The 24885-nt window shown below is 36.9% G+C and overlaps 1 protein-coding gene across 3 annotated transcripts in view; it reads right to left on the reverse strand.

The window, feature by feature from the left end:
* The window catches only part of PLXDC2 (plexin domain containing 2), a 234730-nt gene that overhangs the window by 102895 nt on the left and 106950 nt on the right, over positions 1-24885 (reverse strand). For all 3 annotated transcript variants that reach the window (XM_418613.8, XM_046938254.1, XM_040691787.2), the window contains one exon: positions 14453-14664. In XM_418613.8, coding sequence (XP_418613.3) covers positions 14453-14664 — 212 coding nt within the window. The remainder of the gene's footprint in view (positions 1-14452; positions 14665-24885) is intronic.

The following is a 24885-nucleotide window of genomic DNA, read 5'->3' on the forward strand; positions in this document are numbered from 1 at the left end:
AGTTTATGTAAAATTCACACTTGAAATATGGAGTTCTGCTGCTACTGAGAGTGCAGAAAAAATTGCAAGTCAACAGTCAAGAACAAAAATACAAATTCTAAATGTGTTACAGAATATATTACTGCCTCCAACCATGACCATTTGGCAAGGCAAATGCTTACCATAATTTTCTCTATCTCCAAATCCTAACCATACCATTCCTGTAACCATTTATGAAGGCTTTCATAGTGAGCTGACCATTAAGTTCATGTAACAACTACCATATTATAACAAAACAATAAGTAGTACTCAGAGCCAACACCTTAAGAAGAATTTTGTATTTTAAGTTTTCTAAACATAACTTATTATAATAGGCTTTAAGTGAGCATCTATAACATTCCTAATAGCTATAGTTTTACAACTATTTCACTTTAAATTTCCAAAACATTACTTTAAGGTACATTTGCCACTCAGAGAGAGATCAATACATATATATATTTATGGAAATTTTCTTGCAGTCTTTAAAATGACAGTGGTTGCTGCCATGCCATGTCACAACAAATTCAGAAAGAAAATATACAAATCCTACATGTGCTATAAGTGATTGTGCTAGTGGCCCACCAACTCTGCAGCCAGAATATATATCCAGCTCAGCAATCCAGTTCATGGTTCAGGTGACAGTCAAAGTCTTGGCAATATCTGGTTACTTTGGATGACAAAGCTGAGATGCCAACACTCAAAATAATCTGCATGCCATTCCACTGCAATCAATTCTCACTCAAAATCATGTAAGTCACTGACTCTTATTTAGCACATAAAAAAAAAAAAAAAAAAAAAAGGGTATTTCTGAAACCTTTTATACAAAAATGACTACATGCTTAAAAATCCAAACATAGGAGATTCTGAAAATTTCAGTCAAGGTCAGTGTTTGGTTATGCTGAGATGATGCAAACTATTTAAAAGTTAGTCATGAAATAAATGATTTTTTTAAAATACCACAGATGAGCAAGTGTAGAAAGCTCTATGGGAAACAAAGCAGAAATAGCAGTAGTTCTTTACAGAGTATGCTTCTGTGTAGAAAAGTAGTTTACAATGGAAGCCAATGTACAAGCTGCCTTCTTCTCTTTTTTTTTTTTAATAAATCAAAAAACAAAACACAAGCATAAAGGAGACCATCTAGAAAAAGAAAGAAGTGGTCTTGCAGCAAAAAAATAAACAATATTGCCCAAAGTAAAACCAACATTTCCTGAGACCTATTTCTGTAATCAAGTAGCCATACAGGACAATAGTCCTCCTTTAAGATTGCTCTGCAAACAAAAAAAAAATATTTAAAGGTTGGTTATTGCCAACTCTCTCCGCTGAAGAAAACTAATATTCCAGGTTGGAAAGCAGTATCTATGGATATTTTATCCTAGCTATTGATTCCCAATAGGAATGGCTACAATTGTCTGTACTTTTCTGAATGATATCTAAGACACTGAAAACAAACAAAAGTCTAAGGTTAGAAATTAAAACTCAGGTTTCATCTTTAAAGTCAACCTTCATTCATCCAAAGTTTTTAACTGTGAAATACTTAAATCAAAATGTTTTCAGTTTTCTGCAGAATGGCTACAAAAAAAATACTGCAAATTTACAATGTGTCTAGAAAAAGCTCATAGATAAAGTTGGCCTGAACAGCTTAAGAGGCTTTGGTACACTGAGGAACAGCGATATTTCCAGTCTTTATATTTTTGAACATGCATTACTGTGGAAATGAAATCACAGGATTCTTCCATAAGTTTGCCAGCTATAAAGACATGCTTTATTGGTAAGAATAGATATCTCAGAGTCTTCATTCTGAAAGATCTGTTTAAGGGGTTTGGTTGATTCTACCTGTTTCATAACGTGTTCCACAAACTGTAGGAAATTAAAATGCTTAGAAATGAAATGAAGCAGAAGCATGTTAACATATGAAAAAATAAGTGGAGAGAAAGCAGACAACATGCCCATTACTACTTTAAGAAGCAACAGAAAATTAATTAAAGAGCCGATGTTTAAATACAAAGTTTTATGTTTTTTTCTACGCAAATAATTATTATGAGGAAATAAGTTATTTTTTACCTGAAACAATCCTCAGTGTTGAGCTGCCATTTTACTGCGATTGTAAAGAAAACTAATTTCTTACAGTTTTTATGGGGGATATTTTCTAATGACACATTGAATATATTTTCATACTCCTCTTACTCCAACTAAGTATTCTCAGGTGTGCTGCATGCATACATTGCTCATGAAAGCTCAGCACAGCTGAAGATTAAGCCTTCTTTGAACTTTCAGTGTTCATTACTTGTCAAATTCGTACTAGACATCCATTCCGTAAGTCACTCTGAAATACACACCAAATGTCACAAGGCTGTTTCCTCAACAACTGCTCTCCCTTAATAAGTAAGGACTTCAAACGTGCTAGGTGTGCTCTCACAGTCTAGGAAGTATGATGTAACTGTGTGTGCTATTTAACAGGAAGAGCTACATTATGCTCCAAGATGCATTCAAATTGCTAACTGGGATGCTAGCCAAATGTGTACGTGAAAATAATACTGAAGAAACCATGAAACAATAAAGTTCTCTCTCACTGAGGTAAGGCATCATGATTCAATGATGACGCAATCTCATACGTGAAGGGAAAAGAAACTTTGAGAGTCCCATGCTTACATATGCTCCTTAATTTAGGTTGGGAATAAGAGCTTCTGTCGAATCTATACGCAAGAATGTTTTTCTTTCAAGTACTTTTTTTGATTCCATTCAAACCGCAGACAATAATGAATGCAGTTTTACCATCTATAAGGCTATACTTGAAACAAAGCAGTGAAAAAGCAGCTGCCATCCAGGGATGAGCTCTGCTGCTGCACAACAGTACACTGTAGAGAAACCATTAGTTTCTCTGTAAGAGAGAAAGATATTAGCAAAGCAAACTGTTACCGGGCACACAGACAGACAGCAGTTAGATTTCAACAGCTTTCGTTTTGGTCACCTTCTCCCAGTCCTTCAATCCATTAAATATTACATAGCATTAAAATCATATAATTATTAAGCTTGGAAAAGAACACTAAGATCACCTAGTCCAGTCATCCATCCATCCCCACCATGCCCACTAAGCATGTCTCTCAGTGCCATATGTACATGTTTCTTGAACACCTCCAGGGACAGTGATTCCACCACCTCCCTGGGCAGCCTGACCGCTCTTTCCAATTTGCTCACACAACACTTAATTTATCACTGTTTTTACTTCAAAAGTTAAATAATGGGTTTTGACCAGAAAAAAAAAATAAAAAAAATCCAAGGACATTAATCTTCAAAAATTTGGAAACAGATGTTATGAAGGTGCTACCTGTAACTGAAGACAATTAGACTGCATGTCTAAGAACAGACAACTGTTCTTTTAAATATTCTAACTATTGAAATGGTATTGTCAGATTACCATTGAGGCAACACAATGAAGGAACTCTGAAGCCATCAGGGATATGAAGTTAAGACATTATAGATGCTTAATTTTGTCACTGAAAAAAGAGGAACTGGTGTATGATTTTTAACAAAATTATTGCCCAACTATTGCTAAAATTGCAGACTATGCATACTTTTTAATGAAATTAAAATGCTTCTGGTTTTTGCCCCCAAAATCAGTACTGAGGAAATTCATCATCAAACAGCATGTTCATAAAGTTGACTTTAATTCTGAATAAAATATGAGCATTTATAGAGGAATAGCTTATGAAATTAATCTGTAATTGTCTAATTATGTTTTCTAGAAGTTGCATTTACACAATAAAATGGAAACCCTAGAATGAGAAAACAGGTAATTACGTATTAAAAACAGAACATTTTCAGGGAGAGACAAAGATAATAAAACATAGATTGAGAAATTTAGAGGAAGGAAATGAGTCAGCAATTAAAAGTATTTCCGTAATGAAGAAAAGTAGTCCTAGTAATTCATTTCACTGAAGAAAAAAAGAGCAACCCTTCTATTAAAACAAGCCAGCAGCAATATGATCCTGCACGCAGACAACAAAACCAGTTTCCTCAACGTTATTTGTATCCAACCTCACTCAGCACTAATTTTTTCCTTACCCCCTCTCTGTATCACAGCCTATAGCACCAGTAAAATAAAGCTATCATTAAATGCTGAACATTTTTGGATTTTTATTAGAAAATTGATCTTATCATTCCACATGTTGTGAGTAGTCACCAGATAAAAACAGTGCAAGAGGGCAGCATGGAGATGACACCTGACATTGGACTCTGTAATCACAGAATGGTTTGGGTTGGAAGAGATCTTTAAGATCATCTAGCTCCAACCCCTCTGCTATAGGCAGGGATGCCTCCCTCTAGACCAAACTGCTCAAAGCCCCATCCAGCATGGCCTTGAATGCTTCCAGGGAGAGGGCATCCACAACCTCCCTGGGCAGCCTGTTCCAGTGTCTCACTGCCCTCACAGTCTCATTTTCTAATACTCAACTTTCTAATATTTAGTCTCATTCTACCCTCATCCAGTTTAAAACCTGTTTTCCCTTGTCCTGTTGCTACATGCAATAAAAAGTCCCTTTCCAGCTTTCCTGAAGGCTGCCTTCAGGTACCGGAAGGCCACTATAAGGTCTCCTTAGAGCCTCACTTATGTAGGCCGAAGAACCCCAGCTCTCTCAGCCTGCCCACATAGCAGAGGTGCTCCAGCCCTCTGATCATCTTCGCAACCCTCCTCTGGACCCATTCCAACAGCTCCATCTCCTTCTTGTCTAGAGGGCCCCAGAACTGGACACAGTACTCCAGGTGGGATCTCACGAGAGCAGAGTAGGGAGGCAGAATCGCCTCCCTCAGCCTGCTGGTCACACTTCTCTTGACACAACCCAGGATGCGGTTGGCCTTCTGGGCTGCAATAGCACACTACCAGCTCATGTTGAGTCTTTTCTCAACTGACACTCTCAAATCTTTCTCCTCAGGGCTGCTCTCAAGCCATGCTCCACCCAACCTCTAACTTTGCTTGGGATTGAAAGAGATGCACATGCATGCTCAGCATTACCCAGCATTACAGCCATTAGCAGGAGAAATGAGCTAGCACGGGAAAAGACTGTTGATGCTGAGATGAGGTCCTAATAGAAGGATTAAGGTCATGGAAAATGAGGAAAAAAAAAAAAAGACACTTAACACACTGCTTTCATTTAACTGTATTTTAACACAAAGCATGCAATTACAGTTGTAACATAGCAATGATCCAATTTAAAAGATTTACAGATTTTCAGAGAAGACCGAGTCCTAGAACCTCACAGATTTGCATCTGGAGGCTGTTTCTGTTAACACTCAATGACACCATCAGCTAGGCTCAAACACAAGCCCTGAGCTCCTGACTTTTGCCCCTTCATACGCATATGGATTTCTATGGCTCTGCATCAACTTGAAGCTTAAGCGACAAGGATTTTAAACTGCACTTTCCTGTCTGAGCGTCTGACAGTGCCTATAATGGAGAATCACACATGCTGACAGACAGCTTGGCAGAGAAGGAAGCCATAAACCTGTTATTAATCCAAAAAGCCGTTTAGTCTTTCTGGTTTTGTGAAGAGTCAGCTTGGAGCCACTGCCTTTTTCCATGATATTCAGCTGCTTCTGAAAAGAAGCTTCCCTCTTGGGGATGGCTAGAAAACTGTCAGCCTATTTAGGGGTCATTACAGCAGTCTTATAGCCCCTTGGAATGTCTTATCATGAGAGACAAGCTTCAAAAGAGCAAAAGTTTCTGCAACATCTTACTTAAAGAAGAAAAAATAAAAAAGAGCAAGTAACTCACAAAACAATTACAGTAGAGAAATGTTTATTATGCAGCTTTGTTTATGATTTGTTGGAACACGACTTTAAGAAATTCTCACAATAAGCCTTTGACTGCTATGTACCATCCCCTCCACTAAAAAGAAAATAAATGGAAGACATTTTAATAAAATTACTATGAAAACACTTAGCAGCAAATTGATTTTATCTTAATTATTAAAAATCAGGGGTTTTTTTTTCATTTTTAGATATGTATAAGTGACTAAAACATTTATAAAATTGAAGCTCTAGAAAAGATTGTAAACATAAAAAAAAAGCTAAGTGCCAGGCCTAGTCTACAGCATATCTAGTCTAAACTTACCCGCTTCCAGTTTAAAACCATTTCCCTTTGTCCTGTCACCACATGCCCTTCTAAGAAGTCCCTCCCCAGTTTTCCTGCAGGCCCCCTTCAGACACTGGAAGGCTGCTGTAAGGTCTCCTTGAAGCCTTCTCTTCTCTAGGCTGAAGAACTCCAACTCTCCCAGCCTGTCCTTGTAGTGGAGGGAGTGTAAATACTGTGACATACCTACAGCCTCATTTGTACAGTATTTATTTTTTCCTTGTGATACAGTATAAGTTCAGTTTAAAAACAAAACAAAATACAGAATTCTGTTCCTTTTTTCTTTTGGATCCAGGTATTGCAGCATCTTTAAGTCATCCTAAGCTATTTCTTCTTCTGGTGCACATTCAGAACCTGTAATGGGTAAGTCATTCCTATTCCTTCTCAATTAGAAGACACGATAAGGAAAAAAAGAACAGCCAAGACCCAGTCACCCTGAAGCCTCACATAAGGAGGAAAGATAGCAAACCTAAATCAGGATGAACAGCGTTAAAGCTCTGCACAATTAAATTAATAGTAGGAGCTGTAGTTTAAAGCTGACCAAGACTCTGTAGGTCAGTTCAGGAAGCTGCCTCCACACTTACTTGTGTGTGCTGTGATTCCTGAACAGTTAATGACACAATTCAGGGATCTGTCAGGGATCACAGCTGAAATCATAAAGCAGTAGGCTGTAAGAACAAGTATGACTGATAGATATTAAGTTAATACAAACAGGAACACTCATTTATTAAAGCAGCAGCTTTTCTTTCTGTAAAACTCAGGAAAAGATGGCTAAAGTAAGGATAAAGCTTAACTTGAAGCATTCACATCATGCAGCATGACTCTTTTTTGAAGCCATGCTGTTCAGACAGCAGCATGCCCGTCCTAGAGCCCGGGTGCTTAAGAATGAACTGTACTATCATGGCTTCTGTAGAAGTCATCATGTTTAAACTGACCGCAACCAAAACCACAAGTCAATCACCTCCTAAATTAGCTCCCACATATAACATTATTGAATCTTTAGTTACTAAAACATAGAGCTGGGTGAAATCCACAATGAATGTGCCAAATTCCATTCACAGATTAGAGCGGAAGATAGAGATGAATAAATTATGAAGCTGTAGCTCAGATTTCTACTGCTCTTTGGAAACCAAGCACTGCCAGTGTAGGTCTATCTTTTTCAGCTCATCACACTTCAGAGCAAAACAAACCCCCAAACACTGCCCGTACTGACCAGGGCTGAGATGCAACTTCTAAGCACAGGAAAAACCCAGTGCCACATGAGTCTGTAAGACATGGTTCAACACCGTTAGGAGACCTGTATTCCACACACAGGGAAAGAAAACATCCAGCATAACCTTTCTGCCAAAAATATTACCAGGCACTTAAATCTAGGCAACTGAATTTCATCTTAAGTTCCCATGGTCTCTCTCACATTTTAAAATTTTTAATCTATTTTTGTATTTGCTATATCCTTTGTGAAGGCACTCCAAGTTGAAAGTGGTCAGAAAGGAAGTGACTGGAGTGACCTACCCAGTATACGCAGCCACACCTAACACTCAGCTTCCATTATCTGAACCTATTTTCAGCCAACTTCCACAAGCTAGGGCTGTGGCATGCATGACTGAAAGAATTAATTCAGGAAAAAAAAAAGTAGGTCTGTTGTTGATACCTCTCATAGCTTTTCAGTCATGAGTTCAGTGATTGTGGAGTAATTGTAATGTGCTTTAGGAACACGGAGATGAAGAGGGAAACAGAAATGTGAAGTATTATCATCAAGAAAACTCAAAGGCAGATTCCATTAAATTCCAAATCCCCTGTATCCTTCCTTGCTGCAAAATTTCATTATCATCAGCATGTTAAACACCTCACATGCCAACACAGCTAAGCATGTGGAAATGAACAAAGGATTACCATGGAGAATTGTGAATTCCCTTACTTAGAAGTAAGGAAAACTCATTTTTAAATTTCTTTCATTCCCCCTCTCCCTCCATGGAAGTTTAAGAGAAAAAGAGAGCAAGTGCTCCCTCAAGTCTTAAACTTTTCTTTTTTTTTCCAGCTATATTTGAGTTAGTAGTAGAATCATCATTCCTTTAGATTGAGAAAAATGAAACTACCAATATGATCATTTCTTCAGCACTTCTTGCAGGATTGATAATGAATTCAAGTCCATCTAAAGACCATCACAATGCAAGTATCACAATTGCTTTGATTTAAGCAAGCAATTAATAAATTCAATACAAAAAGATATATTACATTTTTATCCAGTTTACCCTTTTGCAACTGACAGGAAACAAGACAGTGACATATGGGTCTGCTGCCTAGCTAGGAACTATGACATCACTGGTAGAAAATTGAGCTGGACAAGTGGGGGGACAAAAAAAGTAAATTAATGATGATCCCAGATTCTAATTCTAGTTGCAGGTGCATACTGTTTGACTTAGTAAAGAGGACTAGGATGCTTAATTTGTTGAATTAGAGGATTGAGAGTAGACGATTGGTTGTTTCACATCACCTGCACAGATTCCAGAAAAAAAATAAAATAACTTTCCAGCTTTTTTTTAGTAGGTATTAAAAATAATAATCTTTAAAAATCTGTCACATGGCAACAAAACATAATGAGATACTGGTGAGAAGGTTCAACCTCTGCTGCCATACCACCAACATTCACCACTGACATCATTGGCCAACATAACAAAATAGGAAGCCCTGGCTGTGCTGGTCTTTATTTCTAATTCCTTCAGACACAAATGGCAATAAAACATTGTGATAGGAAAAAAAAATACATATTTTATATATATATATATATGCGTATATATACACAAACATATATAGAAACAAGATAGAGGAGGGCTTGGCCAAACTTGCAGCTCACTGCGCAATTACAAAACGGCTTAATTTTGAGGCTTCACACAGTTATGCAAAGACAAATTTTTCTACTTCTAATACAGTGCATCGGAGCAGTAATTCCAGGAACACCTTATCATTTGTTCAGCTGAGTGGAATTTAATCCTAACCATTATTTTTTTTCCTTGCTCAGACTTGCAGTAAGAATAGAGCAGCGGGCATGTTACCACTACTGCCAGTAGCTGAGAACAATTGCTCTCAAATCCCAAGGGTTGTCAAACTCAATCCCTTCCGCTGTTTTTGCCAGTCAGAACCAGACATCTTCACTGCTGCAAAGGGACTGGGACTGATAAGGGAGAAGCCTCTTTTTGGACAGTAACTCTTGGAGAAAATGTAAAATTCAGCAGAAGCGTGCTGCCAGTAAGAAATCCACTAAAGTTCTGATAGACAAGATGCTTTCCAGGTCTAAATTACAAGGATTGCTAAAAATGTGTGTTCCAAACAACATCTAAAGAAAGACGAGAAAAAGAGTGCCCTCAGTTAGCATCAACTCTATTTTAGTTAAAAGCAGTACACAAAACAGAAGATATCAGTCATATCCATAGGAATAACTTTCCTACCAGGAAATATGCTCATTTTCCAGTGAAACAGCAATAATTTCCTATCATCACAAGTATTACAGTTGGGGATTGAGAGGGCATGGAGAAAGTAAGAAACAGCCAAGTTTGATTTGACTTATGGTGCACACCATGCTGCTTCTTGCTTAGAACTCCACCGTCTGTTCTATAGTTTCAATCATTCATTCTGTTATAAAACCTTACATTAAAAACTATGTTTTTCCTCACTGTTTTCATGCTGAAAAGCAGTAAAACCTTATTGTTAGCATAGCTGCACTCAACTGAACCCCAACTTCACTTTAACCTACTCTTTTATTGCTGGATTTCTTTTTTAATACTTGAAGTTTGTGAAAGGCGCTGTTTGTTTTGACATAGTATCTCTATAAAATGGGAAGTGCTACAGTAATTTATGTCCCACACTTATTTTGCAAAATTTGTCATCATATGCCATTAACAACGTATGCTGTATATTACAGATGCTTCACTTCAAATTTTCAGTATTTTATTTCTCAGTGTTGCATGGTTTACTGGGGTTAAGCTGTCAGAAGGATCAGGGAAAGGGAATGGTAAAGCAAAGGACTAAGAAATTTTTCTAGAAATCATTTAAAAGTCTATGCCTGGAGCTGAATATCTGGAAAAAAAAGGAACAAAAATTATAAATGCTCGATAATAATTTCTGTACAGAGCTCTTACATAATGACTGGTCACCACTTAGAAAATGATATGTATTTTAGACTTTGAAAAATATGCTACATTTTGTGTGATCCATAATTATATATTAATGCACTATTAAGCCTCTCTTTTCAGTGCCCTGTGGCCATTCCTACATTAGAGAGCACTGTGGCAAAACAAGAAAGCATCTGCACAGGTATTAGGAATCTGACATCCACACTAGATGCATTTCAGGGATCAGCTCCTTTTCTAGTAAAAGAGGAACAAGAACCTCTGCTACCTGTTTTCATTACCTTTGGATGACTACAGTGCTTTGGAGATTAACACAAAGGTCAAAACATGACCACGAATCTAACCAGAAGCATTAACATTGTTAAAATAAAAGAGTCAATTACTTAATAACTATGCTTTTATGAAAACAGGTGAAGAAAGCACATTTGTCCTAGTTTTCTCCTTGTTTGAAAGAAGGTATGTCAAACTAAACATATTTATTGAGACCTATTTTCATGCTCATTACTTTTTCAAGGACATACCATAATTGTGCAACAACAAATCCTACCCTACCCCTTGCATTTCCTGGGCTTGTTTATCACAAATAAAAGGCACTTCTGAATTTTCTGAGCATGGTAAAGAAGAGGTAATTTACTCAGCAAAAAAATGCAAAAACAAAGCTAATCAACCCTGAATCCCAAGATTGAAAAGAAGAGTCCCAAAATAAATTAGAAGGGGGAAACAAAAAAAACAAAACAGCAGTAGTCACTTCATATTTCTCCTATGCAAGCCTTATCCACAGAGGCTCCCATTTGTGAAGAGGAACATTCTGAAGCTTTCTTGGCCCTGTGGCAAATGAAGCCAATCTGGCTGCATTGCGTCACCAGAATACTGCATTTTCAGGGTTCACTCTGCTGTAAATTTGGACTGCTGCCAATATATTCCCCACTCATCTAAATGCCATCTACTTCAGGGATTTCTCTAGGGCTGTAACATTTGTGTCCATCTGTACAACATGGCATCTCACCCTTTTCCACACTTATGGTCTCACTCATTTGTTCTGGTTATATTATGTAGCCTCAGAAAGCAGATGGGACCAACCTCCCTCCTTGGGAACTTTTATATTTAAAACATTCTAGTCTTTAACTGGCACATTATTAAAAATCCTATTAAACTAAGAGGAAGAAGTGCTTTCATAATCTCATACCATTTTATAATGTTTATGATAATCATTTGATAATCATTTGCTATAAATTAATCTTACCTTGTTATCTCCAGCTCACTGACAACTCTCCAGAAAGACCATACATGCCACTCACACAGAAGATCTACTCTGCAGCAGAAAGGTGTTCTTCCTGCCCTTTGCCTTTTTCTTAGAGCTACCAGTTTTAGTTTGTGCTGCCACAACTCTCCACCTTGGGCTCATGCAATTCCTATCCTCCAACAACAGGACAGATTTCTGAGAAGGTCCCATCACCTCCTTCTGAAGGCCATGCCCATTTCCCACGTAGTATGATTATATCCAATGCTTCAGCTTATCTCTGCAATATGTTTCAACTTCCAGAGTCTGGTTCAAGAGGACATCTTATTCAAGAAAAGATCTGATGCATCAGTTTGCACGAGTTCCTTCCTGAATAACACACTGTCAAACAAATGAAGGAGGCCAAACAAAGCAAAGGGTGACAGTGAATGTTTCTGGCATCCCTAGTGGTTGCACTGTTCAAGCTCTCAGAGCAGAGAAACAGCATAAGAATTTTACCACTATCATCCTTCAAGATGGGGGCAGGTCCACCCTGCAAAGACATGATAAACTGATTTACAATGCACTTTTTGAGGCTGCTCTTCAAGGTCTGAAGTTCATATTCCACTGATCTTAAAATAATTTATGGATTATGGAGACTTGGAATGGTGCTATTCTAAAGGAAAAACAAAAGTAAAAGAAATCCCAGTTAACACATCAACAAAAGCTAATGGACATGAGCTATCATACATGCAGATGGATTTTATCATTTGCCACATGATGGCTGTATGGATTTGATCACACAGGAAACATTCTGAGTTATTTTTAAGTAGAGTGCAGAAATTAATTGCCCTTAAAAAAGTGAAATCTGGGTAAAAAGTAAACTCATCAGTATAACGAAGAATATAACAACAACAAAAATTAAAAGATATATTCATTACTAAGCAGGCGTCCAGTGGAAGATTCTTCCACACATGCAGAGAAAGTCTACACAATAATTCAGAGGTAAACAGTATGTGTGATAAAGAAACGCTATGATACTGCAGTGTCATTAAATACGAGTGGCAAGTAGTACTCATTCTCTGGATTTTCTCCCACAAGACCTGCAACACATGCAGAAGAAGAGTTTAAGAAAAAAATAAATCAATATGCTCTCCAGCATGATGAGCTCCTAAGCTGCAGAAGACTGCAACATATGGATTCTTCTACTGTGAATTCTGGTCATACACTTTACCTCTTCTACAAAGCTAGGCATCAATTTTCACTTTTTTTTTTTTTTTTTGTAAAGGGCCCATGTGTTGTAGTAGGGATTTTACAAAAGGATCTGATAAAGTGTAAGAACATAGTTCAGTTATTTCACTGTGCCAGGAAGACTAGAAGAAGAGAGGGATATAGGGGAGAACAGAATCTGAATTTAATAAACTCTGTTGGGATAGTGTACTTTGGAGGTTAAGACTCTGCAGTGCCATTAATCAGGCAGGAAAGACAGCTACAGAAAAAGCATGATTCAATACACATCCATTTTCAAGCATTCATTTTTCCCCCACATGTTGCCAATCACAAGTATTATGGAGGCAGCTCTGACCCATTTCATTCTGTAAGAGCATGGAACTCAGACTGGAAACACAAGTGACAGTGCATACAGATATACGTGTGAGCCATGGAAAGATCAGCTACACAAACATTCCTGTATCCAAGACACCTTCCGCTTTGTGCTAAAATAATTAGAAATAGGATTGAACTCTTTTGTTTTGGAGTGAGCTGCTACAAGTAAGGCTAGATGGTGGGGAATGAAGAAGCAAAAAACTAAATCATTTTAAATCAAATTAAAAAAAAAGAAAGAAACCACAAAACACACCTTTGAAAAAGGAATTAGTATTTTGACTCATCGTTATCTCTACAGTTTATAATTTTAACTTTGAGAAATTTTGTGTTTGAGAATGAACTCCTCACTAGAGGAAAAAAAAATAGCACTGAAGCTTTGGAAGCAAACAAAGATTGAAAATTTTAAGTATAGTCTACTACAAGCTGTATTTTATTGATAAACATAATGGAGATTTTATTAAATAGAAAACAACCAGATCTAGTACTTAAAAAAATAAAAATCAGTACTAATACAATAATTACTTACAGTTGTTATCTGTGTGTAAGAGAATGTTAATACAGCCAGTACATTTTTATACAAATATTAAGGTAACACTGCAGACAGTAGAATTTCCACAAATCATTGTAGCTAGATATGTTTAGCACCAATTGAGAACAACATCATGTCTGAAGTAATTCATGGACAACTTCCACTGCACCTACAATTCTCTAAACTGAGAGCACCTTTAAAAGACACAACTGACTTTCAAGGAGATTTACATGATATCCATGCAGTGATAATCTAGAAATTAAATTTCTGAACTAGCAATTAGAGATTAAATTAAATCCTAGAGTATAGGAGTAATATATCAAGACTATTGGGGACTATAAAATATAATAATTAATAAACTAATACTTTCAACATCTGACATAGAATACTTCTTGTTTCCCTAGGGTCTTTCTCTTTCCATTTCTAATAATCATTCTCCGTGTAGACAAGACAAAAATCTCACAAATGGAGGTATTTGAACTTTCAATTTTTTTATTTTTTATTTTTTTAATTTTTTAAATACAGTTTCCTTTTCCAGTTAAGTAGAAAGCACTGCTACAACAGAGAACTTTCCATAACTGGTTTCCAGATAGACAGACATCTTCAAGAGACTCTCCACAGAAATCAGAAGGGACATGCTCCAGTCCCAAGGCAGGAGAAAAAACAGACTTCCACATGCTTGCAGGGACAGATACACAATCACAACACTATATTCAACTGCTAATGCTTAAATGTATTAAAGATATTGAAGAACTCACCTTTTTTTACTTACTCCCCTCACCCCCCAATCAAAAATAACAGATTAAATAAAAAGTGAAATGAATTTCTACCTCAATCTGGGTAGCATTCTCATGTCCCTCTTCAAGCAACAGATCTGTGAAACCACCTGGCTCAGAGGAATCCTGCCCCATACTGGCTCTGTTAGTGTTGACTGATTTAAGAGACTCTGAGTGCCTTCTCCACCTGTGGCTATTTACACGTGCATCCACTTGCACATTTTCCTCCACTCCAGGGAAGCTCTGAACAACTTCATAAAGCACACCTGTTTGAGAAACAAAACAAAACAACAAGATTACAAATCAGCTGGGACTACCCTATACCAATCATAATCTAAAACATAGCAATATTAAACTTTTTATAAGTGCTTTGAACTACTCTATAGAGTAGCCAATTATATCTCTGATGAACCAACAAAGCCATAACAGTCTGAGAGAATAAACAACATATTATACTTCAGAAAAATACAATAATTTGGACTAAGTTTTGTAAGCTCCTCTAACCGTCCTATATGTTTTATCTTATTGCTTATTTTAAGTCTGGGAAAAGTTTTCTGTGTTATATTTTTAACTTTAACACTAGTCTACCCATAGGTGTCATTTTTCAAAATGAAACAAATGTAAAAAAAAAAATAAACATCTAATGGAAAGAAACTGATGCCCTAAAATAAAGGAGCTAGAGCAACACTGATGTTGTATATCAACTCAACCTCTACTGCTAATTTTATGTGGAAACAGCTTGGAAGCCATGGTGATAGGCTGCCAAATAAACGTTCTGAGAGGCATGAAATTCCCATAAGTGTCTGTTCCTGTTTAGAAATAAAGCTGCCCAACTGATAAATGTGAATGGTGTGTGAAGTCTTCAGGCACCCACTACATCCCCTGTAAAGAACCAGAGGAGATGGATCGTGTGCTTTATATATTCCTTTTGCACTTCATTCACATTGTTCACAAATTTTCATGCTAGTGTAACTACCAAAACAAACCCGTAAGTTCTTAAGTAGTTTCCAATTCTCCCAACCTAAAAGCCAATCAAAGTAGTTTTTGTTAATTTATTTCAGTTATCATCAACAGGGAGTACAGTAAGGCTTAAGTAATTTATCACACTTAGCACTAAAAATCAGACGTGATTTTCATACTGCCTTGTATACTTTGGGCCACAAAGGAGACACAGAGGAGTGCTCTATTTTGCACTTTCCAGGAATAAGGGGAACTTTCTCTAAGAGCAGTACTTGGAGGTTCCAAATAAAATGTTAGTGGCAAAATAGAAGTCAGAAAGGGTAACGTAAAATGAGTATGGATGAGGAGACACACTGGAAAATAGTTCATTTGCAGTAGAAATCTGCTCCTTTTGTTTGGCAGAAGCTTCTGAGCAAAAGACACTACTTCCAAGGTCCATACTAAGTATCAAATATGCTGCTGGTCAGGACCAGCAAAGGACTTACAGTCTTAATAAATATAAGCATATAAGGAAACTCTCACCAGCAACTCTCTCATTCAAAATTAAGTGTGTTTATGTGGATTGCTGGATACAGACCTCGATTGGTGAAAAGTGGTTGGAATATTCCCCACACCCTGCCCCCCAGTCTATCAGTTGTCCTTAACAGACCAGAGAGTTACAGTACAGAAAAAAACTCCATGAGAATTTAAGGTCTGCGTGATCCTTTTTTTTTTTTTTTTTTTTCCTATCTCATTGGCCAAAAATCTAATAAACTTATTTCCTAAGTTATTTAATCACTCTCAGCCACGTGCTATTGTAGTACTATGTCACTTAAGAGAAATCAGAAGTTAACAGAGACACAAAATAAGAAACAAAATAAACATAACTTTCCTCAGACCCTAAGTAATCAGGCTTCTTTTCCTTTAATTGGTGGCTCTTTGAAACGCGTTTCCTTGAATTTCTAAAAGGCTTAGAAGACTTGTCTTCAACAAATTGCTATTTTGCTGCCTGCTTCATCAAGCAATCAGCTGCCAGATGCAGAGGGACAGCTCTGCAGATGAACTCAATCACTCCTCCACTGTCTTTATCAACATCAATTCAAAGCTGCCCTCCCTGCTTCAACTTAGAAGTTGCCACAGTGTTAGAGGGATAGGGATACCCAAAAGCTAGTAAATTGAAAAGAATCTGACAGAGTTGCAAATATGTGCTTTCTGCCTGAGATGCACAACACCAAAGGCTTGTTCCATGGAAGTAACATTTACCTCCCACCACAGCTGTATTAAGACATCTCAACACCCACTGCAATGACCAAGGTGCATTAGATACCTACAAATGGCTTCCTGGGCTATAGTGCAATATCTACAGAACCCCATTATTTTCCTCTGAATCACCTTTCCTGACAGCTTGTTGCGCTAAACCCACATTCAGAAAGAAAGAGGCAGACATATTTACCCTCATTTCACATTCCCACTGCAGCCTACTCTTTTTATGGTCAACAACTAGTATGTTGAGGTAATCATCTAAATTAGAAAACAGAAAATACTAAAGTTAGGGGATGTCTTTAAATCCTCTTCACCTCACGCTGAGCCTTGACTGTAAAGGAAGGGATTATAATTTGTTTTTCCAAATCCTGAATAAAAATGAATATGACTTCTAACCTTTAAGGTTTTGCAACATAACATAAACTATTTTCTAAAATAGTAAAAATACAGTGCTGAGAGAAAAATGAAATGAGCACATCAGGGTATTTCCAGTGACTTGCAAAGTCTATATTTTTATCTCGTAACAGTTCATAATTTTTTTATACAGTATAATTGCATCACAGCACCTGCAAAATTTGTTATGGGTTATTCCACATAGAAGAAAACTTTGATCTCATCAGTGCATAGCTTTTTTTCTGCTTCAACTGTTTTAATTATGTGATTTTTTTCTCTTGAAATATACAAAATGTTCTAAATCATACTGTTAGCATGCTACTACATTGATAAATATTACTTTACAGCTGCAAACCATATCAACATCAGGAAGCTTTGTATTGATCTAACCATATCCAAAATGCACTATATCCTTCTAAATCTAATAACAGAAAATATTAAAAGCATTAACTGATAACATCATCAGTTTAAAGCCAGCAGCTTCACTATTATCTCTGAAATCTTCTACCAGTTTTATCCCTAGATGTGATTAATGGACCTGCACTGGCAGAGTGGAGATGCTCAAGCTATAACTTGAGATAAAATCTGGATGTGTTTGCTAAGAGTGAAGACAGAAACTAACTGTAGACCACCTCCTTCACAAAACCTTTTCCTCAAACTACTGGAGATGAAAAGAAAGAGGTGATGGGCCTGGCCAAACCCTTATTGATCCAGCATGACTCCTGAGGTTTATCTTGACATACCTCTAATATTGAGAAAGTGATAAACAAGATACATATATTTATGTCAAAGTGAGTCAAACAGGGTGTTTTCTATTCCTTTTAAGTAATTTTAATTGAAATAAGTAATATATACACATTCTCAGATAGTTGATAGATCAAATAAATTTTCAGATTCTAAATGCTGGCAGCTCATGAAGAAAAAGCATTCAGAAACCTAAAATTGTAATCCTTTACAAGCTAGAACTGTTTCACGTTTCTGGTTGAAACCTCTGTGTAGCTAATAAATCACATAAAAGGCATTTTAGAGGAAATGTACCAAAGTATTATACTCTTATCTTTGAGATCTCAGAGCTCACACTAATTAACACTGAAGGAGAACATATCATTCAAATCATTTGGTAAGCAGCCAAAGGCTGTACTATCCAATTAATAATGAAATTATAATATTGGCAAACCTAAATGAGTGGGAGCTTGTTCAGCCTGTAAGAGCAAAGACTCAGAACTGAAATAAGCCTTCAAACCTATTAAAATTGGAACCATAGTTTTAAACATGGCCTGCTATGCTTTTGCAGTAATAACAGCAGTGTTATTTATGTTTTTTAGTTCTGTGCAAAAACCTCAGTATTGTGGTATATAGAGTGATACAGTACTACAGCAATTTAGAAGTAGTGAAAATAGACTTTATAATGAGTGTAATTAAGCTGGTTTCTTGACCTGATCCTTTAGCAGTTTTCCCAGAAGTTTCTATAAAATTAGCAATGCAAGTATTTATGTCTGCAGATCATTCCTCCTTGACTTAAGTTAGGGTTAGTTCTGGATGGACCTAAGGCAGAATTATTTAGAAAGTAAACTTAGGAAAGGGAGCGGGGGAAAAATTACAGACTCATTTCTGCTCACATCTAAACCCAGGGCTTCAAATTTCCCCCTGTACATGTTTACAGACAGAGAAAGACATTTAAAAGATTTTGACATCTACTGCCTAAACCACTATGTACCCAGCATGTCTTTTTTTTTTTTTTTTTTTACTAACTTTACTTGCAGGTTAATTTAGCAGCCTAACCTGACAAAGAACACATGACAGAAACCTTTATCTTCTTGTACATCAGGACCTGCCTTTTGAAGTAGTGCAGTTAGTCTGTGGTTATTGGCAGGAAGATGTGCCTACACTAGAAAAATACCCAGAAGTGCTTAATAGTTATATTATTAACATAAATCAATGCTGAAAGTTGACAAATGAGTAGTAGAGGCGTTTGTCTACTACAATGTTGTGATTTCTGAATGCAGTTCTTATGGATCAGCTGAATGAACCCTTCTTATAAAAGAAAGATCTTCTGATAGGTAAGTAAGCACCCAACCATGGTGGAGACAGAGGGTCTCTGCTTTGTCAAATCTGCCCGCCCACAGAAACGTAAGAACTGTAAGCAAATAAAACCAAAATGAAATAGTGAAACTTGACAAGAGACACAACTCTGACTTAGTCTGAAGTCTTGTCTGCACCAAGTTTCATTTAGAATGAAGCAGTTCTTTTAGAACTTTTTTTAGAACATTTAGAAATGAAGTTCTTTTTATGGACAGAAATGTCATTAAAGAGGAAAGAAACTCTACTTTGAAACAAAAAAAGTCAGGTATGTAAATTATTTACCCCTTATCCCCTTATTGCCCTTATTCAACTGTTTTTTTTTGTGGTTTTTTTTTTTTCTTCCCTCTACCATGAGGTCAAACAGATTTCTGGGATGTTTCAGTACATCAGAATTTCAGGATTGCATTTCTGAAAAACGTGTTAATTACATTTCATGATTGCACATATTTAGGCCAGCTCTGCAATTTGACTAATTTCATAAATGCACCATAATCAACAAGAATTTTTTTTCTTTAGAAGCCCAGAAATACATATTGAAAGCTTTACTCAACAAATTGCGTGCAAGATACAGTATTATCTTTCTGAATCTACCACAACTCAAATGCCAGCTAAATCAAATATCAAATATACAAATTTATTTATCAAGGAACAGAAAATGCCATCAGAATTCTTTAACTTAAGTAATTTTTTATACCATGTCTCCTGAATCTTTATTTATACTGCAACCATTTTATTAGCAAAGACGAGAAACCATCAAATTTTGGTGGAAGTTATGAAAACTGGAGGCATGAAGTGACAGACTACTCAGAGCATGAACATTCTATTAAAGGAATCTTCAAGTAGAGTCCTCATATTTTGAATGAACAGTACCACAGAATTCCCAGTTCATATTGTCCTTCCCTATCAGCAGCTCTACACTATAGGTATGTTTCTTTCTGCAGCATTACAGAGGCTTTTTTGCAGCATCTGACTGATTCAAGAAACTAGGACAAATCCCATCTTAATGACCTTGATTAAAAAGAGAAATGAGGGATATGCTTGACTTTCAGTATGACATGCTAATGATTGGATAACTTTTTTTAACAAACTTCACAAATGAGATGATTTTTAAAAAAATGCCCATATGAGGCTCCATCTAGAATACTGTATCCAAGCCAGGGACCCCCTGCACAGGAAAGATATGGAGCTCTTGGAATGGATCCAGAGGGGGGCCATAAGGAGGATCAGAGGGCTGGAGCACCCCTCTTGTGAAGAGAGGTTGAGGTAACTGGGCTTGTTCAGCCTTGAGAACAGAAGGTTCTGGGGAGACCTTTTAGCAGCCTCCCAACATTTAAAGGGGGCCTACAAAAAAGATGGAGAATGACTCTTCATTAGGTCCTGCAACAAGACAAGGGATAATTTCAATTAGAGGGAATAGATTTCAATTAGACATAAAAATTCTTTACTATGAGAATGGTGAGGCTCTGGAACAGATTGCCCAGAGAAGCTGTGGATGACCCATCAGTGGAGATGTTTAAGGCCAGGCTTTGAGCAAAATGCTCTAGCAGGCAGTGTCTCTGCCTACTGCATGGGGTTGGACCTAGATGGTCTTTAGGGTTCCTCTCAACCTAAACCATTCTCTGATTCTGTGATTCTGGTTTACAAAAGAAGAAACACCATTAGGTTTAGACATCCATGACAAATTCAATTTGAGTACTACTCAGTATCCCTATTAACAAACAAACAGAGAAGACAGAATTGTGTATTTCCCATTTAATTTAAAACTCCACAGATGTATGTTTCTAACATAATATTTTCCCAAGCTTTCAGGCGGATCTGGTCAGAAAGATGGACTTCATGGAATGTATGAAAAAATTCAATAGCATGCTATAAGTGCCTATCAGTTACCGTTGCTGGAAAAGGATCAGGGAATCTAATCTCAGTGTACAGTGCACAACAGAAATAGCTTTTCAAACTGAAAAACAGGAAAGTAAAGAGTTTTCTCTTTACTTTGGTGAAGAGCGTCGTAACTATTTCTTGTCTCATTTCTGCCATAACTTCAGTATAGCTTCCCCTCATGTAGTTTTGGTCATTGCCACACATACAACTTTTTTTTTTTTTTTTTTTTTTTCTTCCTTACTGCTAGCCTTCAACCCTTTTTTCATCTGGAGATCCCTAAAAATTTCCTGGTACAGCTGTAGATTTAAGTTTACTCAAAGGAATACTTCCAGTTATCTCTTTCCTGTCCTCTTTTCCAGCACACAGTTTTGCATTACAGAAGGAACTCTCCTAATCCCACCTGAACAGAAGATAACAGGTCCCTCTGGATCCACTGAACAGTGCTGGGATTCTTCACTCTAGCATTTTACTTTCAGCTATTGACAATCAGCATGATAAACATCATTTAATGTTTGCTTACCAATAGGAAAGTTTCCTATCCACATTCCCATTAGCATTCCCAATAATTATTGGTAATGTAGACATCCAAATGAACCTAGATGGATATTTATCACATATTAAGTTTGTACATAAGGCAAAAGGAAGCATATCTATACGTTCTTGCTTTCCTGGCACACAACTCAAAATAATCAAACTGTATTTTCTTGTGGATTATCAAACTCAAGCACAGAAAAACACTGTTTGTGTCCAAGCCTCACTATGTCACAAACTCTCACTAAGTCACAAAATTATCTGTGTAAAAAGCAAGAAAAACTTAAGAATTCAACAAGAACAAAAAAAGAAATTCCTGATAGGAGAACTCTAAGAGAAATTGAGATCGCTCTACAATATTCTATTTATATGTAAATTCTTGCTTTTCTAATCTAGATTCAAAGGTTTTCCTGAGAATACTAATACCAACTCTATTTAAATATAACAGCTACAAGTGTATACAGACTTTTTTTTTCTGTAGTCAATAAATGAATTGCAGCACAATTGCCAGCATCAGACTCAAGCATTTAGTGCTGTCTTCAATAGATTCATCTCACAGTTCCAATCTGGAGGCATCTTTATTTTGGAGAAAAGCCGAAGGATGCCAGCACCATGGTGAGTCAGCTTCTCTTCAAGATTCAGGCTTAACTAGGATAAGCAAGCAATCCACTTGGATAGAAGCATGCATCAATGTGCATATGCTTGTAGCTAATAAAATGGAGTAGAGAAGTTAGACTGACAATTATGTAATCAGATCATTAAGTCTAATTTCTGTCTCTGGGCAGTAGAGAAAAGCATACAAAAATGACAGTCATTCATAATTTGAACTGCAGCATATGTCTGGAACTCTTTTTGCATGAGTTGTCCTGGCAGAAGACAGCAAGTATCTGGGACATGCCAAACAATTTTTGTTTGGCTAATTTATACTGTTCCTAGCAGGCAAAGCAAGTGCAACTTTGGTAGAAGGGTTATCTTCATTTTTAGCCTCAGGGATAGTCAGAGTCTAAGAGAGATGCAAGCCTGGTGCTTGAAAAATGGATTAGCAGAGGCAGTGCTTGGCTTTTCGTAGTATGGAAAGAGCAGCAATCCCAGAGACACTGCTCTGGCCAAGATGATGTCTGTGAGCTCACAGCTGGCCTGTTGTGCACTCATACTGAAGCAGCATCAGGGGGATGCTGTGGCTGTCAGGCTGACTTGGAGTCAGACACAGGGAAAGATGTCAGCATTCACACCAAAGGCAACTTCACTGGGTTTAGTGGCACAAGCAAAGAAGACACGTAGATAGGAAAACAAAGCTCAAATATCAACATGATGGAGCTATCCAAACATACATCTATGCACAACATGATCGCGCAGACATAGATTAAAATCTGAGCAATCTGGCAGAGTGGGAAAGATAAGAAAGGCAGCATAATTCTTCACCTGGTACAACATTGACAGACGTGCACAAACCAGGGTTTCCCTCTCTTCCCATGTCAGGAGTGCCTAACTGACTGTAATTACCTTGTTAACAACTTCTTTTTTTTTTTTTCTTTTTTTCTGCAAACAGGAACAAACTCTTAAGCTGCTTACTTGTTCCTAATTCGTTTCTTACTGAGCCTGTGGCCACTGGCCAAAACACAGCCCGTGTAAAGTGTGTTGCTGCTCAGAATGCAAGTAAACTTGAACATCTTCAAATGAGGCAGATCATGCAATGCAGCCCTGGAGTGACTGGAACATGAAACATTTCTCCTGCTGTGCCCTCAGTTCCCTTGGCCTCCTTCTCAGTGGTAGAAAGGAAGCGGTTTGTGGTATTGGTTGTTTCACAGAGTACAGGATTTGGAAAGCAGGAAAATGAACAAACAATTGCAATTGCCCATAAATGTGTAGTGGGGAATGCAATAGTATCTGACATTATAAAAACTACAGAAAAACGTTGCATGACATTTCTTCCACTGTGGCAGTAAAGGAAAGTTTTCAAAGATGGAAAGACTAAAATTTACAGCTGTTTGTGGAGGCATTGCTCCAGCTCAATGCTAAAGCTCTCAAAGTGATTTCAGACAAAATTTAAAATTTAGCCTTCTTTTTTTCACCATGGATTAAATAAAGAAATGTTATATCTTATTTCATTTTCTGCACTTGAAGTTTTCCTGGACCAACAGCAATTTAGGATTTACAGAGACTATGCCAACTGCAGGTAAATAGATCATTTGGGGAATTAATTAACACATTTATTAAAAAGTGAAGGCTTAGTGCCAGCCCTTACTATACTGTGGTATCAAGACAGAGTTTTCATGTCCTGCAAAAAGTAAAAGTAGTAAATGGGCATTTTGAAAAATAGAGTTGCTTTAAAGGTCAGGAAAATTTAGATAGTCTCACTGGGCTTATGTGGTGGGGTTACTTGCTTAGGTCAGCAGTGATTGAGAAATACATTAAATGTTAGTACTTTAAAATTCTCAAGATGCTTTTGACCTAATTTTATTGGCTTTACGGATACACTGAATTATGCTTGTAGTGTTTTATTCTTTAGGCCAATTCTGTAGAGATGACACAGCCAAGAAATGACAGAGATGTTTTTTTAAACGAAGAGCTTGAAAACTGTTTCACTGTCTCTTATCTCCTCCAAACTCACAATTATTGCTCAAAATAAAATGATCTATATATTTATCTAGTTCTCTCATTTCTGTATCTCTTGTTCCAAAACAATAGTAAAATAAATAAATAAATAAATAAAATATCTTGCCTTACCCATTCATCCATTGCATTAAGTATTTTTCACGACTCCCAAAACAGTGATTTTATACAGTAAGTGCTCTAAAGTGGAAATCTTCAGGAACAGAGTACCAAAGATTTGGCTCTGTGTAAGATTTGCCATCAGAGAAGTCAGAACCTTTCAACTTTCCAAGAAGAAGAAGAGGAGAAATCTACGTCTATTAAACATAAAAAGTGTAGAGGCTGAGTCTATAAAAGAAGCAAAATGTATTGTAGATGCTTGGATTGCTTAAGCTCTTATAGTATTGGTGCATAATAGGTCAATAGATACATCAATTTTGCTATCTGTAGGATGTGGACGAATATACTATCTTCTTTAAAACATATCCAGTGTTACTGATGGCAAGCGCTAGACAACAGCTACGTTCTATTTTATTATCCAAATGCAACTGTATATTTCTTCCAGACTCTGTTACTGTACAGGGGCAAACTATTTTATGTCTTATCAATAAAAGGTTAATTTTGTAACTGAAATTAAAATGTGTCTAAATGCCTTCATCTCCTTTTTAGGAAAAAAAATCTCATTTTAGCTTCATAAGGAGATCTGTGGAGGAAAACATGTTTCTAGCACACTAATGAGAGGAAATTAGAGCTAAGTCAATTCTTAAGCTCTGGCAAAAAAATCTGCATTGCTAGACTTGATATGGGAA

Source organism: Gallus gallus, chromosome 2 (assembly GCF_016699485.2).
Source record: "Gallus gallus isolate bGalGal1 chromosome 2, bGalGal1.mat.broiler.GRCg7b, whole genome shotgun sequence".
Classification (NCBI taxonomy): domain Eukaryota; kingdom Metazoa; phylum Chordata; class Aves; order Galliformes; family Phasianidae; genus Gallus; species Gallus gallus.